Raw genomic sequence first — 18775 nt, forward strand, 5'->3', positions numbered from 1 at the left:
TCTCACCCCAGTGCTCAGGTCAGCTGACCCCGCCCCTCTTCTCACCCCAGTGCTCAGGTCAGCTGACCCCGCCCCTCTTCTCACCCCAGTGCTCAGGTCAGCTGACCCCGCCCCTCTTCTCACCCCAGTGCTCAGGTCAGCTGACCCCGCCCCTCTTCTCACCCCAGTGCTCAGGTCAGCTGACCCCGCCCCTCTTCTCACCCTAAGGTTCAGACATGAGCAGGAACACTGGTGAATCGCCACTTCCTTCTCCCTCATCTTTCCCCTAGCTTTCTCAGTTGCTCAGATTTGGCCTTCCCGGGGAGTCTGAAAAGGCTGATCTCAAAGAAGCAGAGACTAGGATGGTGCTTGCTGTAGACTGGGAGGTTGTGCAGAGGGATGGGCGGGGGAGGGGGGAGAAGCTGACTAATGGATGCTGTTATAATTAGAAGAAAGTTCTTCAATTCTCGTCACGACAGGTAAAGATAATAGCTTAATAGCTCACCTCGCTTCCTCCCTCACTCGGAGTCGTTTGTTTGCTTATTTGAGGCAAGGTCTCTCTGTGTGGTCCTTGCTAGCTTGGGTCTTAGTATGTAGATTATGCTGCTAGAAATCACTGGAGCCTGCCTTCCTCTGCCTCCTGGATACGAGGATTGTAGGCCCGAGCCACCACACTTAAACTTTGGGATTTCTTTTTTTCTTCTTCTTTTTTAATTTTGAATTAAAGAAGCTTAGAAGAACGGATTTGGAATATTTCCAGCATAAAGAAATGATCATTGTTGGAGGAGACTACCATGGTTACCCTGATTTTTTCCCACTTTTATTATTTTAAATTATATTTGAGTCTGTGTATGACCACATGAGTGTGGACGCCCACAGAGGCCAGGCGTATCACATGTCCTGGAGCACAGGTGGTTGTAAGCCACCTGATGGGGTGCTGGGATCTGAACTCCGGTCCTCTGGAAGAGCATTTATCCAGTACATGCATTTATCTGCTGAACCATCTCTCCAGTCCCTGATTGGAACACTGTACAACAAATACATATATCAGAATATCACTTGGTACCTTGTAAATACATACAACTTTCGTGTGAGTTAAAAAAAAATGATTAACAACAACAACAACAACAAAAACGATTAACAAAAGCCGGGCATGGTGGCGCACTCCTTTAATCCCAGCGCTCGGGAGGCAGAGGCAGGCGGATTTCTGAGTTCGAGGCCAGCCTGGTCTACAAAGTGAGTTCCAGGACAGCCAGGGCTATACAGAGAAACCCTGTCTCAAAAAAACAAAAAACAAAAAACAAAAAAACAAAAGAAAAAAATAAAAAGATTAACATATGAACAACAGAAGCTTACCCTGTAGTTAGCAATGGTTCAGTGACAAGGTCTTGCCACAGGAGTATGAGGAACTGAATTCGAATTCCCAGATCCCATTCAAAGCAGGCCATGGCAGCTGTGACCCAAGAGCTCCTGGGGCAAGATGGGAGGCAGTGACAGGAGGCTCCCAGAAGCTTCTGAGTCAGCCAGCCTGGGGTGTGCAGTGCAGAGGCAAGCAGGGACCCCTGCTCAGCACTAGGTGAGGATCGACAGCTGAGGTTGACCTTGGACCTCCACATGGACACCATGGTCCATGTACACCCACACACATAGCTTCCTTCATGTGTAACTCTTTACCGCCTCTCAACTGTTTCCCACCTGTAGGGTCCTTTACCACAGAGAGTCTTAGAGCACTTCCACTGTTCTCAGTGCCGTGGGAGGCCAGGAGTTTATAAGCTCTAGCTCCTGGCCTCCACTGTAATAGGCAGTTAGGTCTCTATAAAAAAAAAAAGCCATAGATTTAGCAATTTATAAACAGAAGAAATGTACTGCTCGTGGTTCTGAAGGTGGAGCAGTTTAACCTCAAAGCTTCAGGAAACTCAGCAATTCCCAGCACTTGGGAGGCAGAGGCAGGCGGATTTCTGCTCTACAGAATGAGTTCCAGGACAGCTAGGGCTACACAGATAAACCCTGTCTCAAAAAAAAAATTGTGCACCCTGATATATTCTTTATCTGTGGCCGACCTGGCTCTATGCTATGGCTGGAGGGGCCCTTGGGATAAACTGCACAGTTCAGATTTCCCTGGACCTAGTGCCTTGAAGCAAACCACTGCACATGTCATTAGGGTCTTGCTCATGCTGTGTTTTCATTGACAGGCATGCTCTGGATATTCGGGAGCACTACGAGAGAAAGCTCGAACGGGCTAACAATCTGTACATGGAGCTGAGCGCCATCATGCTGCAGCTGGAGATGCGCGAGAAGGAGCTCCTTAAGTGAGTACTCAGCCCGGGGTCCATCTTCACTGCTTGGAGTCTGTCAGTCAACGGGACATGTCACTCCTGCGTGGGGCCGCTACAGTGCACATGCAGATATTAGTCACATTTCCTTAAGGACTTGGCTGAGGCATACAAGCAAGGTCTGGTACGGGCATACTCCCTGGGCTAGCATGTGTACTTCAGTTGCCAGAGTTCAGAGAGGGGCTTCATGTTTGGAAGAACTTAGTGTGGATAAGCAGAGACTTGCTGGCCATTGAGAGTAAAGTTCTGCTGGAAACTGTTTAAGGGATCCCTGATACTATCAAAATAACCAGGGGGTCTTGACCCCAAATAAGCAAAGCTTCAGTCCTTTATCACATTGGGGAAGAGAAAGATTAATGCAGGAGTTTGAGCTAAGGACAGAATAAAGTTGAGTTAATTTAAATTCAGTACCTTCAGTTTGTTTGCCTAAACTTGAGTAGCAGCCTGGTTGTACAACGAGCTGGTATCTGTTAGGTGTAGCCAGAACCTGTGGGCAAATGAAGATACTCTGCACTGGCCACACCCTTATCTGTTTCAAAGATAATTTACTACACATTTTATTCACAATTTTATATGTATTAATATGAATGGGACCTCTTTTCTACTTGAAGCATTTTTCAAATTAGTTATTTGAGAGTTTTCATAAAATGAGCTGAGTTTTGACGGTATTCAGTCCTACCCATCTTCTCCTAGGTCTTCCCCCCCCCCACTTCCCTACCCATCCAACTTTATGCCCACTATGGCCAACATTAAAGAAAACCAGCTCTCCCTCCCTGGGTAGCTGTCAGGCAGCAGCTCCTCGGCTTAGGGGCATGTCACCATGTCAGACTCCTCTCTCCTTGCTAGGATTCGGTTTGAGCTTGCACGGGACTGGTGCATGCTGACAGATCCACTTTAGATTCAAGTGTGTCACTCACTGTCCTGCTGTCTCCAGAGGATGCTGTTATCTTGTGCTTGCTCAGCACCTCTGGCTTCTACAGTCTTTCTGCTCCTTCTTCTGCCATGAGCTCTGAGCCTTTGGGAGGAGAGGGCACCATGTTTTATGTTCCCTGTAGGAAACATCTCACAACAGCCTCTTATGCGCTCCATGTTGGCCAGCTGCAGGTCTCTGTATGAATCATTACCTACTTCTCAGGTGAGGTAGAGAGATACATAAATCTAAAGGTGTACAGAGAAGTCATTAGGAGTCGATTTGACACTGTGTCCAATGAATAGAATAGTAGGAGGTTCTCCTTTAGGACCTGTTCTAGTTTAGCCAGAGATGCTCAGCCTGAAGGTGATACCAGCTGTGGGCTTTGTCTAAAGCCAAATGAGAAAGCAGCTATTGCCCCTGCGCGCTCTGTGCCACTGCTGCACCAGTGGGCGTGCCTCGCCAGGCTGGCCCGTCATGATCGTAGGTTTCAGAGTTCACAGCAGGTTAGATCCATAACTCCCTTCCTCCACCAGTAGCACATGTAGAACCATCCAGCACTATGGAAGCTAGCCAATAATGATGGGGCCTCCAGGGCAGTGTCAGCTTCATGTTTCTGTGCTATGTAACTCAAACACAAGACCTTCAGCAATGGGGTCTTATTGTCACATTCTGGAAGGAAGCCAAGAGCAGTGGCTCCAGACTACAGAAGTCATCTTCTTATTTGCCAGCCCATGGCATCTAGTAAGGGCACTGGCAAACCTTTATAGGGTAACTATATTTCTCTCTCTCTCTCTCTCTGTGTGTGTGTGTGTGTGTGTGTGTGTGTGTGTGTGGTAGTTTTCCATTTAATTGTTTCGAGAAGCTTCTAGAGATTTTTTTATCTCTCTCCATATCCCCCCCTCTACCCAGCTTTCCCATCCCCCATGCCAATTTAACCCTTCCTGTTCCTTTCATCCTCCTCAAGCTTTTATACCACTGCGTTTATATCTCCTTTCTCTTTAAAGCCCCCCCCCCACTGGGCTGCACCCCTCAGTGTTCTCCCGACCTCCATGGTCTGGAAATAATAAACATATCTATCTGACAATTTTGAAATTTTTCTATCTTCTCTTTTAAAACTTGTTTGTATATTATGGTTATCTTGCCTGCATCTGTGTCTGTGTACCATGTGTATGCAGTGCCCACAGAGGACAGAAGAGGACATCAGATCCACTGGACTGGAGTTACAGAGGGCTGTGGACTGCCTGTGGACTTTGAGAATCAAACCCCTTTCTCTAGAGCAGCCACCACTCTTAACTGCTCAGCCCCATTTATTCCACTGTGTAAATGTATCACCTTTTCATTATGCATTCACCGGTGTGCGGGTGTCTAGGCTGTTCCCATCTCCTGACTGTTACGACTGATGCAGCGATGTGCACAGATGAGTGGGTCTCTCTGTAGCAGGACATGGATTGCTTGTATATATGACCAAGAGTAGCATAGCTGAGTCACATGATAGATCTATTTCTGGCTTTTTGAGGAAGTGGCACAGTGGTTTCCATGGTGATTGTACCAGTGTACATTCACCTAGAAGTGAATAAGTGTCCCCCTTTCCCCATATCGACGCCAGCATTTGCCATTATTTGTTGGGGGTGGGGAGTATAATCTTAACTGTTCTAGTTAGGGTAAGATGAAATTTCAAAGTGATTTTTATTTGCATTTTCCTGATGTCTAAGAGTGTTGAACATTCCTTAAATGTTTCTCAGCAATTTGAGAACTCTATTTAGTGCTATGGCCCATTGGATCTGGAGTTACAGATAGTAGTGAACTACCTGAGCCTGACTTGGATGCTAGGAATTGAACTCAGGTCCTCTGGAAGAGCAGCTACTGCCCTTAACCTCTGGGCCATATTCCCAGTGCCCGCCTGTGATTTGGGGGATGCTTACTTAATGTAGTGCTCTGGTTAGCAACCCCTTATTAGATTCTGACTCTTCCTCTTCTGTAGGTGAGGATTAGGAGGGTGTTGTCTAGTTCCACAGCCTCCGTCTTCCATCAATCTCTGTCAAGCCTTTATTCTACCAAAACCAATGAGTGTCTTTTTTCCTTTGTCCCACAGGCGAGAGCAAGCAGTGGAAAAGAAGTACCCTGGAACCTACAAACGACACCCTGTCCGTCCAATCATCCACCCGAATGCCATGGAGAAACTCATGAAAAGGAAGGGTGTGCCTCACAAGGCTGGGGTGCAGACTAAGCGGTGAGCCCCCTGTGTCCAACCATCAGGAACCTGGGAAAGGTGGTCTCAGAGTGTGTGTGGAGGGGGACAGGGGGACTGTTTTGTAGCTCACCAGCTGCGTACTGGGCTGTAGATGAAACCACACAGGAAGACCCCAGGCGTCTCACATTTACTACCTGAGGCACTTTATCTGAGCACCACATACAAGTTAGAGAAGCATACAGGAAGGACAGGCAGATTTGGGTTGCTATCCATCCATGTTGCTCTGCCTCTTTCAACACCAGTAAGTATCCTCTTGAGTAAATCAGACCTGAGTAATCAGGTCTTGATTTTGACACAGTGATCTGTGCATTTTTATCAGTATGTTTACTTTGTTGTTGTTGTTTGTTTTTCATCATCTTCTTCATCCTCTTCTTCCTCCTCTTTCTCCTCTTCCTCCTCCACCTCCTCCATCTTCTTCTGCTGTTGCCCAGACTGGCCTCAAACTCAATGTCCTTCTGCCTCAAACTCTTAAGTAGCTGGGGTAATAACAAGTGTGTTCGATCACACCCAGATGTGTAGTTTGAATAACATGAAATCACCTTTAGGGTACTGGCGTTCAAAATCAGGGTTTAACTTTTAAGAAATTACTCTTTCCCCCATTTGCTTGCTCATTAGTTGGTTGGCCCGGCTGTTAGTTAGTTGGTTGGTTTTATTGAGATAGAGTTTCTCTGTATAGCCCTGACTGTCCTGAAACTCACTCTGTAGACCAGGCTGGCCTCAAACTCAGAAATCCTCCTGCCTCTGCTTCAAGTGCTGGGATTAAAGGTGTGCACCATCACTGCCTGATTTCTTTCCTCTTTTATAACATTTGCTTTATATTGGTTTAAACTCAGAATTAAAGAATGGAGATACATCTCTGTAGAGAGTACGCTTAGGATGCTCGAAGCCCAAGTTCGATGCCTCGCACCTTTGAAAATATCTTAAGATACCTTTCATTCCTTTTGGAATTACCAGATGCTATTGAGCCTTAGAATTCTCACATGCCGAAGAACTGGCTCCATCCCAGACAGGTTAACAGAAGGAGAGAATGTCCCAAGCCTGAGCTTGTAAGAGTTGAACCAAGTGCAGTTAAAACAAAAACAAAAACAAACAAAAACAAAAAAACCCAGGAAGGAGAAAACGCAGGCCAAGAATGTGTTTTTTACTTTTAAGTACAAATAAGAAAGTAGCAGGGGGTTTTATGGCATTTCCAAACACTCTCAGATCTCATTGAGGCCACCACTCTCTTCTCTCTCTTCTTCTCCACCTCCCATATTCCTGCTCCTCATCCCTGCTTGAACCCCAGCCTCCTCCCCTTCTTCCTCAGAAGCCCTGCCCTGACTCTCCAGGGCCTCTTCCTCATTTCCTGACCTCTACACATGCTCACTGGCACATAAAGACATGTGTCTACATCAGAAGCTGGGATTCACATATGACAGAGAACATGGAGTGTTTGTGTCTGAGCCTGGGTTACCTTAATAGTTTTCAGATCCATCTATTTTCCTGAATTATCCATCATTTCGGTTTTCTTTACAGCTGAATAAAATTCTGCAGTACGCATGTACCTCGTTCCCATTACCCTCTGTTCTGTGGATGGGTAACGAGGCTGCAGTAAACATGTGTACACATGATTCTCTGTGGTAGGGCACGCAGTCCGTCAGGTATTTCCACAGGAGTGGTAAAACTGGTCATGTGGGGACTCGAGCTCTTGATCTCCACAGCGGCAGGACCAGTTTACACTCCCGCCAGTGGTAAATAAGTTCCTCCTCACATCCTGGCCAGCACTGGCTGTCATTTGTTTTTCTTGATGAGAGTTACTGACTGAGGTGAGAAGGAACTCACAGTAGTTTTAATGTGTGTGTGTGTGTGTGTGTGTGTGTGTGTGTGTGTACAGATGTGCACATGTGTTCAGCTGCACATGTATGCACATACAGAGAGGAGAGCTCACTCGACTATTTATTGTTCCTCATGACATCTACATTGGCTTTTAAGGTTTTTGGTGTTTGTTTGTTTGTTTTGAAACAGGGTCTCACAGGCCTAGAGCTCACTAAATAGGCTAGGCTGAATCCTCCTGTCTCAGACTCCTCATTCCCCCTAAGCCCCCTCAAACCCAACTCCAAGCTGAGGTTCCTTTTTTTTTTTTTTTTGAACAAGGGAGCTGGGGATCACACTCATTTCCCAGGCTTATGTGGCAAGCACTGTGCTGACAGAGCCATTTCCCCAGCCCTGGCCATTTGTAAGTCTTCCTTTGGAGATAATTCTGTTCATCCCCTTAGCCTAGTTGTTTTAATTTGGTCACTTCCTGTTTGTTTGGGAGCTCTTTGTTTTTTTCCACACCGACCCCTGTCAAATCTACCTTACCCCATTCCGAAGGCTTCACTCCGTTACCTTCATCTCATGAGGTCCCACTTGTCAGCTGTTGCTTTATTTCCTGAGTGCTAAGAAGGCTGTGGGAAAACGGACATTCTAGCCTAGAACCCTGCAGTGCTAACTTCTAACGGGCACACCATGAGCTCCATCCAGGTCTATTCGCTTACCGAGCTGACCATCTTCTGCTCACTGGCCTAGAGGCTGATTTCAGGGGCAGCTGGCACAAACCTCGCTTTAGCCTTTTGTGGTACTAATTAGGGACAGCCTATCCAGCAAGTGAGTCCAAGAGCCAAAACCGGGGCAGGCAGCCTGCAAGTCACTGCTGTGAGTCACCTTCAGAGGTGGAGGTGTTAGATTATTTAGACAGTTCAGTCATTTCCAAGTTGGAGATTCAGAGACTTTGGGAGAGAGGTCGGAGAGAAAAGAAAGGAGAGAAAAGAACAGGTCCTCCTAGGCTGTTTCCCATCAGTCACCATCTGAAGTCTAAAGTCCAGCTTGCCATTTAGTCTAGAACTAGACGGGTGTTGAGTTCCATCTGCTTTTTGTTGCTGTGATAAAACATTGACCAAAACCAACTTGGGGAGGCAGGGGTCAATTTACAGATTACAGCCCAGGGAAGCCACAGCAGGAACTTGAGAGGAACCTAGAGTCAGGAACTCAAGCAGAGACCCTGGAGGAACACTGCTCACTGGCTTGTTCCCGGGCTCACAGTCAGCTACCATGCTTACACAGCCCAGGCCACTCACTTGTCCAGGAATGCCTGTCCCACAGTAGGCTGGGCTCTTCTACATTAACAGTTAAGAAAACCACACAGTTTTATACACTCGGGTAAATCTAACGAAGGTACTTCTTCACTTAAGAGTCCCTTTTGGGACGATGTGTCAAACTGATAGCCAAGATTGCCCTCCATAGTTTCATGATAGGTACAATGGACCCCTTGTCAACTTGACACACAAACACATCACTATTAGGCCTCAACCCTTATTTCCTTATTCATCCCCAAGATCTAAATAACATTAAAAGTCCTACAGTCTTTGCAAACTCTTACATATTAACATTTCAATCCCTTTAAAATACACAGTCTCTTTTAAAATTCAAAGTCTTTTTACAACTAAAAGTCCCTTAACTGTGGGCTCCACTAGAATACTTTCTTCAAGAGGGAAAAATATCAGGACACAGTCACAATCAAAATCAAAATCAAACTCCAACCGTGCAATGTCTGGGATCCAACTCATGATCTTCTGGGTTCCTCCAAGGACTTGGGTCACTTCTCCAGCTCTGCCCTCCGTAGCACACACCTTGTCTTCTAGGCCCCAGCTGCCTATACTCCACTGTTGCTGCTGTTCTTGGTGGTCATCTCATGGTATTGGTATCTCCAAAACACTGCTATCTTCCACTGCAACTAGGCTTTACCAATAGCCTCTCATAGGCTCTCTTCATGATGCCAAGCCTCAACTCCTTTGCATGACCCCTTCAAGTCCTGAGCCATCAATTGCAACTGAGGCTGCACCTTCACCAATGACGTTCCATGCCCTCTCACAGTACCCAGCCTCAACTGCTCTTCATGACCCCCTTCATGCCTTCAAAACAAGTATCACCTGGGTGACTCTTACACATTACACAAGTCCTACTGCAGCATGAGGTACAACCTTGGTTATCTCTGGAACACAGCCTCTGTGCTCTCAGAAAACACTTCCCAGAAGTTTTCACCGCAATGATGCTGGTCTCTTCTTAATCACTGTTAATTTCTTAGCTCCAGCTAACCGCATCAATAGTCCCAGTAATGCAAAGGTTTCAATTTAGTAGTTCTGGTATTTTGTTAATCACAGCTGATTCTTCAACTTCAGCTAGACAAAACCACAGAATCTTCACAATCAAAACAGCAACGGCCCTAGTAAGAGTCTTTAATCTTCCTCTGAAATTTCACAAGCCAGGCCTCCATCTTCTGCACTGTTCTCAACATTATCTTCCAAGCTCCTACACAACATCCCACAGAGCTCTTAACACTGAATAGATCTTCTAGCCCAAAGTTCCAAAGTCCTTCCCAAAACATGGTCAGGTTGTCACGGGAATACCCCACTTCTGGTACCAATTTGACTTAGTCAGGGTTTCTATTCCTGGACAAAACATCATGACCAAGAAACAAGTTGGAGAGGAATGGATTTATTCAGCTTACACTTCCACATTGCTGTTCATTACCAAAGGAAGTCAGGACTCAAGCAGGTCAGGAAGCAGGAGATGATGCAGAGGCCATGGAAGGATGTTACTTACTGGCTTGCTTCCCCTGGCTTGCTCAGCCTGCTCTCTTATAGAACCCAAGACTACCAGCCCAGAGATGGTCCCACCCACAATGGGCCCTCCCGCCTTGATCACTAATTGAGAAAATGCCCCACAGCTGGATCTTGTGAAGGCACTTCTCCAACTGAAGCTCCTTTCTCTGTGATAACTCCAGACTGTGTCAAGTTGACACACAAAAAACCAGCCAGTACAGTAGGGTCCTTCTAGCCTATTCCCCATAGACTTCAGTAAGTGTATAAAAGTTTGTCTAAAAAGGAAGCCTGAGGTGGGAAAGAACTGTGCCCTGGAGTCAAAGACTCCAGGTAAAGAATCGGCTCTGCTTGATGATGACAAGCCACACCACTGTGGTACCCAATGGCAATCTGAATTCCTGATGTAATAGATATAGTCCTGTGAGCCAGGTACTTTACATGTGTGAGGACTTTTGTAGGCTCCCCCTCTGTGGGGTTTGCACGTCTCCTAACTTGGGATACTTTCTCCTCATCTTTCCTTTGGATGACCTCACAGCCTGTTACCATGCTAACCATGGTAACATGCTAACCCAGCCCTGGAGGGCTCCCTTGTCTCAGTAGAAGTCCTTGAACCTCTTTCACTCAAGTCCTCTCTACAGCACAAGCTGACCAGCCACACTGTCCAGTGTGCTCCTGGGCTAGCTTAGTGGTGTCTCAGGTGCCTCGACTGAACTAGGAAGAACTAGGGCAGCATGCAGAAGGGCTGCTGCCTGCCCTCTTCCAATAAGAGCCACCACATCTGGTGCCTCATAATTAGCTGAGAGAGTATTTCTGCTGTTTATAAAAGGGATGTGTGGGGCTGGAGAGATAGCTCAGTGGTTGAAAGCACTGACTGCTCTTCCAGAGGTCCTGAGTTCTGGTCCCAACGACCACATGGTGGCTCACAGCCATCTGTGATAGGATCTGGTGCTCTATTCTGGAGTGTCTGAAGACAGCTACACTGAGCTTATATATAATAAATTAATTAATTAATTAAAAAAAAAGAAACGTGTGGACGTTCCAGCTAAGGGTTCCTCTTGCTCTGTCTCATCTGGTCCAAAACATGGAGCAGTGCTCAGGAAGTGCTGTTTACCTGTGGGCTCGGATCTACTTCTATGCCCTACTTGTGACCTTCATGGCTAGTCCTATAGGCATGGAACACACTGAGCAAGGCTTCTTCCTATTAGGATAAGAGTAGAATGTTAGGTTGGAGACAAGGCCCAGTTGGTTGAGTGCTCTTAGAACATTCACAGAGTCCCGGATTCTGATCCCAGCATGGTATAAACAGGGCACAGTGACACATGCCTGCAATTTCAGCATTCAAGAGGTAGAAGCAGGATGATTCGCTCAAGGTCATCCTCGAAAAGTTCCAGGCCAGCTCGGCTGGGGACCCAGTCTCAGAAGGGAGAAAGAAGCAGAAATCCACAGTCGCTCTCAGCAGCCCTCTTCTGCTGCTTCTGCCTAACTTCCTGGCCTCCCTTTCCCTCCTCTCTGCTCCCCCCCCCCCTTTAACAAGACTCCCTGCTAGAACCAGTCATACACAAGGATGGGTAAAACATAGTCTTATCCTCCCATGACCATATCCAGGCCAAATTCTTGAACATTTTAAACCTTGCATATTGAGCCTGAGGTTTGTTCTGTGGTAGCATACCTTTCCTTAGGGATGGACAGCATGCCCAGGTGCATCATTAGACTGATGTCTGATGTGAGCATACTCCTGGGCCTGTACCTTGCCATGCCAGTACCAAGCTGATGGTCAGGATCACCAGGAAGACGTTAAGGACCTTGTGGGACAGAATTCTAAGAAATGAATGCATAATTTAGTGACTCAGAATCCAGAAAAGTAACAGCTGCCAGTGAGACAGCTTAACCAGTAAAAGAGCACAAACCTGATGCCCCGAGTTCAATTCCCAGATTCCATGATGGGAGGAGAGAGCCAACTTCCCCAATGTTGTTGTCTGACCTTCATACATGCACTATGGGACACACATACTCTCTCTCTCTCTCTCTCTCTCTCTCTCTCTCTCTCACACACACACATACACACACACACACACACACACACACACACACACACACACTCACACACACCCCAACCACATATACTCTCCACAATCATAATTAAATCTATTTAAATTAAATAGTTTAATTAAATTAAAAATTAAAAAATCACTCTAAGTGGATATTTAGATTGTCTCCCAGTTTTTTGCAGTTTTAAGCATCCAACATTAAACAGCTCTCTTGTGTCTATTTGTTGCCTCCAACGGATAAAATCCCGGTGTCTCTGAGTGCTGACTGAAAGAGTATATGAAGCCAGGAAGCCTGATAGCTCCAGGATTCGGGAGGCTGAAGCAGGAAGATTGCCACAAATTTGAGACTAACCAGGGTTATGGAGTAAGACATTATCTCAAACAAACATATGAACGATAACAACAAAGATTGCAGGGCTAGGGTGCAGCTGAGCAGTAGGGCGCTTGCCTAGCAGGCACAAGACCCTGGATTTGATCCCCAGCATTGCAAGTTTATAATCCAAGAAAGTATTGTAAAGCTTGGCATATTTCACCCCAGTGTTAAACATGTTTTGATGCGTTTGAAACAAATCTGTTCTCCTCCCCAGGCCAGACCTGTTGCGATCCGAAGGCATTCCTAGTACAGAAGCGGTTCCCACTGCATCCCCCCTGTCTGGAAGTCCCAAAATGTCCACCGCAAGCAGCAGAAGCCGGTACCGAAGCAAACCACGTCACCGCCGAGGGAACAGTAGAGGCAGCCATAGCGACTTCGCAGCAATCTTGAAAACCCAGCCCGCCCAGGAAAATTCACCCCACCCCACCTACATGCACCACACTCAGGCTCAGTGCGCTTCAGTCCATCAACATAACCCTCTCCAGCAGCAATACCAGCAAATTCCTCCTGCCCAGCCTCAGAGCCGGCATCCCAGACTCAATGCGCATGGGCAGGACATTGCAACCTGCGCCAATAACCTGAGGTACTTTGGCCCCGCAGCGGCCCTGCGGAGTCCACTCAGCAACCATGCACAAAGACAGATGCCTGGCTCAAGCCCCGACCTCATCTCCACAGCCATGGCTGCAGATTGGAGAAATTCTGAACTTGATCAAGACCAAGTTGGACCCTGGGGCTGTTGTCAGGCTGAACCCTATGATCCCTGTTTCCAGTGCAGGCCAGAACATTCTGGGTCTTTAGATGTTCCCACTACTGAGCCAGTGGGGAGGAGCCCAGACCTTTCCAGTTCACCAGCACACAATCCTCTTTCAGGAAATGCCCAAGGCTCTGAGAGAACAGGGGCAAATGGATTCAGTGGCTGTCAGTCTGGTATTTCTCATCAATTCACACCCCCAATGCTACCTCAGAAGACACGGCCCCTTCAGAAGGTAAGGTTTAACAAGTGTAGACTGTCTCTGACATCAAAGGGTGATATCCTTTGGTGTCAGAGACAGTCATGTGGTGCACATTATGAAATTGGACATTTAAAGGTGTGCGTTTGGGAAAAGAGTGTGCATTGGGAAAAAGACTTTCCCTCCACAGCACTTCAGTGGTGGGCCAGGGAGTTCATTTGGCGGATTACTGGCCTGGGAGACAGGGAAAACCATATTTTAGAGATACACAGTCAACAGGTTTGGAAACTGTTGTCCTAGAACTCCAGTCTTGCTCGGTATCACAGGAAGGTTAGGAAATGGAGGTTCCTGGTGTGCCATAGCAAACATGACCTTGGAGACGTCACACAGTAAACTCTGTCACCCAGCATCTCCTGCATCCATTTGACTACCCAGCCCTTTAAAACATGTGCTTCTAATCCCCCTTGGCACTAATGCTTTTTACAATACTCTTGAGAAAACATTAACAACCATCTTGGCCCAGCTAGTTACCTAGCAGTCCTCTGTGGTGCCAGAGATCCTAAGCTTGGGGGTCAGACAGTTCAGAGTGAGGCTTGTCCACCTACCACCTCTGTGAATCCGCCACTGTCTAGACAAAGTGCCAATAGTGGACTCAGCCAGGCTTCATGATTTGAAGACTACACGAATTAGTAAGTAGTGTCTAGAAAGGCATCTGGAATACAGCCCTCTTTAAAAGTTATATTGTCTTGCTAAGGTTTCTAACACAGATTATTGGGAAAAGTATGTGGAACATGGTAAACATGTAATTCTAAACATTGTCACTGTTGAGAAAAGGGAAGGAGAGCTGAGTGTGTTTGGTGAGCTAGATACGTCATGGGAGAGGAGCTGAGGCTGAGGACTACGCACCGTCTCAGATCTGTGTTTCTGTCCACACGGGCTGCTGCCGCTGCCTAAGCGGAGGTTCATGTGTGCTGTCAGGTGGTACACTTGATATGAGCTAATTCATTCCGCAGCCCCCCAGCTCCTGTGGCCAGTTACATAGAGTCCTTCCATTTAAACTTTACAGGCTGGCTGGTTGGCTAGTTGATTGATTTGGTCTGGTTTGGTTGGGTTTGGGACGGGGAGAGACAGAGTCTTGCTGAATATAGCTCAAGCTAGTCTCAGACTTCTCCTGTCTCAGCCTCCTGTGTGCTAGGATTATAACAGACACTGCAGCTGGTCTTTGCTACTTTGTGGGTTCTTTTTCCCACCCTTTGTCTGTCCCTGCTCTGGTTTCACCCCCACCCCCCAACACTATTTAGGAAGAAACAAGGACAGAGGGAAAAAGAAATTAGAAAAATCCCTGAATCTAATTCCTTTCCTCTTGTTTCTTCTTTGAGCACAACTACTAACAAACCACACCAACCCCCTCACTGAATGACCAACAACCACCAACCCCATCTATTGGGGCTCTAGCATTTATATGCCCTCTGAAAAGTTCCCAGAATTCCAAATGTCACACAATTGCAGAAATTATCTCTAGCTGGCAAAACCATGCTTCTGCTAGAGCACGAGGCACATCATAGTCAGCTGGCGCAGACAGTCCAAAGCAGCCACATATCCCTATACCTAAGATTAAAAACAAAAGCACATTCTTACAGTATTTTTGAGCTGTCACTATAATATATCACCATACCCATCTTGGTTTATTTGATGGCAGATGCTTTTTGCCTCTAGCCATCTTGCCAGCCTTGACCTAGTTCAACGCTTTTTATCTTCATTATTCTGTAGCCATCTCAACAACCAATTTTAAAACATTTTCATCAACCTCAAAAGAAACCCGTATCTTTTCTTAGTCATTCCACACCACACGTTCCTTTGAATGATCTTACTGGCAGTTCAATGCCACCTATGGCTCTGCAGGTCTGAGAACACACAACACGTTCAGCTATGTTGAAACTGCACACACCCCACAGCCACTCAGCTTCCCAAGATGCACTTCAGTGGGGGCTCCTAATATAACTGCCTATCTGGCAACTAGGATGACTCCATCCCTGTCTTTTCTATTAAGAAAAAGAACCCAGACATGTCAAAATACAATGAATATGATTGTGATATTTTAGAATGGGCTTTAGGTCATTCCCTCTGGCTCAGGGGTGGGACCATCTAAGCTCCCAGGAGACTCTGTAGTCCAGGGTATTGTAGTGCTGGGGTAAGGGCAGTTGATCTTACCTGTGGCTGATTTCCTGCTGCTAGATGAGATCTTCCCCTTGAGGAAGATCAGCTGTCAGCCAAGCACTTAGACAGCTCTTCACATCAGCCACGGAACCCTGCAATCCTCTCAGTGGTCTCAGACGGAGCACCCTTGTCCCCGACAACTTGTGGATTCAGTAAAAATGCCTAGAGACCATTTTTTTTGTTAAGTTGTAAAGTAATGACACACATTTGTGTGATTGCACCTTCAGTGGAGTTGAATATGAACAAGGTACAATCTGAGGTTGAAACTCCATATGTCTTGATGTAGCTGGAGTATTAGTGATGAAACAGTTGCTATGGAAATGGGAAAGCATTTGCTGGGCTTTGCAGAGCTGAAAGTGCCTAGGTGGAACTTCTATGAAAGACCCTAGAGCCACTTATGGCAACAGTTACAGGACAGTGTCCCAAATCCATGACTTCACCAACTTCCTCTCTGGGACCTCTACCTCCTGAAGGCAAAGGGGAAGTCCTGTGTCTTCTAGCACCTGGCAAAGGACCTGTTGTCATGGAAACAGGGCATACTGCTGCTGAATGGGAGGTGTATATGGATGTGTTGGTTTGGGCTGCTCTGTTTCGGTATTGGGGAGTCGTTCGTTTTATCTGGAAGCTGCTTTGCGTTTTTTGTTGTTTGTTTTTGAGACAGTGTTTGACTAATTAGTAGGCCAGACACTCACTGTGCCGAGCTGTCCTCATCAACCTGCCTCAGCGGGATGGTAGGATTCCAGTTGTGAACTGCCCTGCCCAGATGTGGATGGACATGCTTAAAGAGGCCATGAACAGGGTATCACTAAACCCCTCTGGATGAAGATTGAACCTGTGAGAGGCAAGGAGAGATAGGGAAGAGGGAAACCAATAAAGGCCTTTTCTCCTTGTCCTCCTCAGAGTGGCGATGACTCCTCAGAAGAGGAAGGGGAAGTGGACAGTGAAGTAGAATTTCCTCGACGACAGAGGTAAGGCCTGCACGAGCCTGTGACTGTGTTCGGTATAACGGGAAAGCCTGTCCCTGCATGTGCTACACCTCCTGGCTCAGCCAGAGGCCCTTCTGCAGCCACCGTACATGGAAACTGAACCAAGTGCTGATGTCTTTCTGTCACCATGTCTGAAAGTTGCCTCTGCACAGCAGGTCACAGGTCATCAGATTCATTTCCAGAGAAATGGAGCAGAGTACAGACCCACTGTCACACTGAAGAGCACAAAGTCTGCTTCAGGAGGGGTGGTACTTGTTTGTGGCGACTGATGATTTCTAGTGGGCCTCCTCGAGATAGGCTGTTCATGCTGCGAGAGCCAAATGTCACACACAGGAGTGTTTATGGATCATTTATTTCTCCCAGTTGTGGAAGCCAGAAAGTCAGAGCACACAATGGCAGGGGGTTCCATCCCACTAGGCACAGCTTGCTTCCTAGCTTGCAGATAGCCACTTTCATCCTGTGTCCACACATGGGAAAGATGGATAAACAACAGAATTTGGGAGGGCACAATTCAGTCCGCTCCTCTACTTCTGTAAATGTTTCCTACCAAGCTTGACTTTTGATCTTCCTCTGGGGCAGGAGGTCCAGTATTCCGGTCCCTCTGGGTGACAGACAAGGCAGGGAGAGGCTCGTGCTCTGGTTACATCTACTTGCTTCCCCTGTTTGCAGGCCTCACCGCTGCATTAGCAGTTACCAGTCATACTCAACCTTTAGCTCCGAGAACTTCTCTGTGTCTGATGGAGAGGAGGGCAACACTAGTGACCACTCGAACAGTCCCGATGAATCCGCCAACAGACGGCAGGACCGCCTGGCAGAGACGCTGGACGACCTGCTGTCTCAGACACCCGAGGCCCCCATCGAGATCTCCTCCCACTCAGATGGGCTGTCTGACAAGGAGTGTGCTGTTCGGCGCGTGAAGACACAGATGTCCCTAGGCAAGCTGTGTGCCGAGGAGCGCGGCTACGAGGTGGGCACCGCTCGCTCCTCACTCCACTCCACCCTTTCTGGTTCTTCTGCGCTTAGAGTATTTTCCTAGTTTGCTCTCTGTTGCTGTGATACACACACTATGACCAAAAGCAACTTAGGGAAGAAAGGGTTTATTTTACTTACAGCTCACAGTCCATCACTGAGAGAAGCCAAGGCAGGAACTGAAGCAGAGCAGGAACCTGGAGGCAGGACCTAAGCAGCGGCCATAGGAAATGACTGCTCAACTTGCTTTTTCTTCTTCTTCTTCTTCTTCTTCTTCTTCTTCTTCTTCTTCTTCTTCTTCTTCTTCTTCTTCTTCTTCTTCTTCTTCTTCTTCTTCTTCTTCCTCCTCCTCCTCCTCCTCCTCCTCCTCCACCTCTTCCTCCTCCTCCTCCTCCTCCTTCTTCTTCTTTCTCCTCCTCCTCCTCCTTCTTCTTCCTCCTCCTCCTTCTCTTTCTTTCTCCTCCTCCTCCTCCTCTTCCTCCTCCTCCTTCTTTTTTTTAGTACAGCCAAGCCCACCTACCCAGGGGAGTGGTACCACCCACAGTAGACTGGACAATAATTGTCAATCAAGAAAACACTTCACAGACTTGCCTACAGGCCAGTCTGATGAAAGCATTTTCTCAATTCAGGTCTTCTCTTCTCAAATGACTCTAGCTTGTGTCAAGTGGGGGTGAGGGGGGAACCTACCCAACACGAGGATGTTCATGTCTCAGGGTTTTTATTCAGTAGATAAAACATATTCTGCCTCCACAGCGCACATGAAAGCGTATAGTCACCGGGGCTCATGTCTCACCAGTGAGGCAGAGACATGGAGTGTTCCAGAATCCTCACCTCCTCACCCCATCTTCCATTCCCATTAAGGGACTGAGTATTCTCCCACCCACACCCTTGCTGTCCTCTGGAAGACACTGTCACAGAACAGAAGACACTGTCTCTTCCCTAGACTAGTACAGCCTTTGGAGAATCAGGAGAGCTTGGTGCTCATAATTGCAAAACCCGGACTCAGGCCACCTACATGCAAGCCCCAGTCCCACTACCTACTGTGTGACCTTGAGCAAGTTGCTTACCCTCTCAGAAGGTCAGTCTCCTTGCCTGTAAGATGTGTGATCTCTATCAAATCTGTGAGAAATGATCTCT

General features: G+C 47.1%; 1 protein-coding gene across 6 annotated transcripts in view; it reads left to right on the forward strand.

Moving 5' to 3' along the window:
- Map3k13 (mitogen-activated protein kinase kinase kinase 13) overlaps positions 1-18775 on the forward strand; it is a 109384-nt gene that overhangs the window by 84779 nt on the left and 5830 nt on the right. For all 6 annotated transcript variants that reach the window (XM_006522583.4, XM_006522582.4, XM_011246016.2 and 3 more), the window contains 5 exons: positions 2172-2288; positions 5318-5455; positions 12731-13502; positions 16584-16651; positions 17339-17636. In XM_006522583.4, coding sequence (XP_006522646.1) covers positions 2172-2288; positions 5318-5455; positions 12731-13502; positions 16584-16651; positions 17339-17636 — 1393 coding nt within the window. The remainder of the gene's footprint in view (positions 1-2171; positions 2289-5317; positions 5456-12730; positions 13503-16583; positions 16652-17338; positions 17637-18775) is intronic.

This window comes from Mus musculus, chromosome 16 (genome assembly GCF_000001635.26).
Source record: "Mus musculus strain C57BL/6J chromosome 16, GRCm38.p6 C57BL/6J".
Classification (NCBI taxonomy): domain Eukaryota; kingdom Metazoa; phylum Chordata; class Mammalia; order Rodentia; family Muridae; genus Mus; species Mus musculus.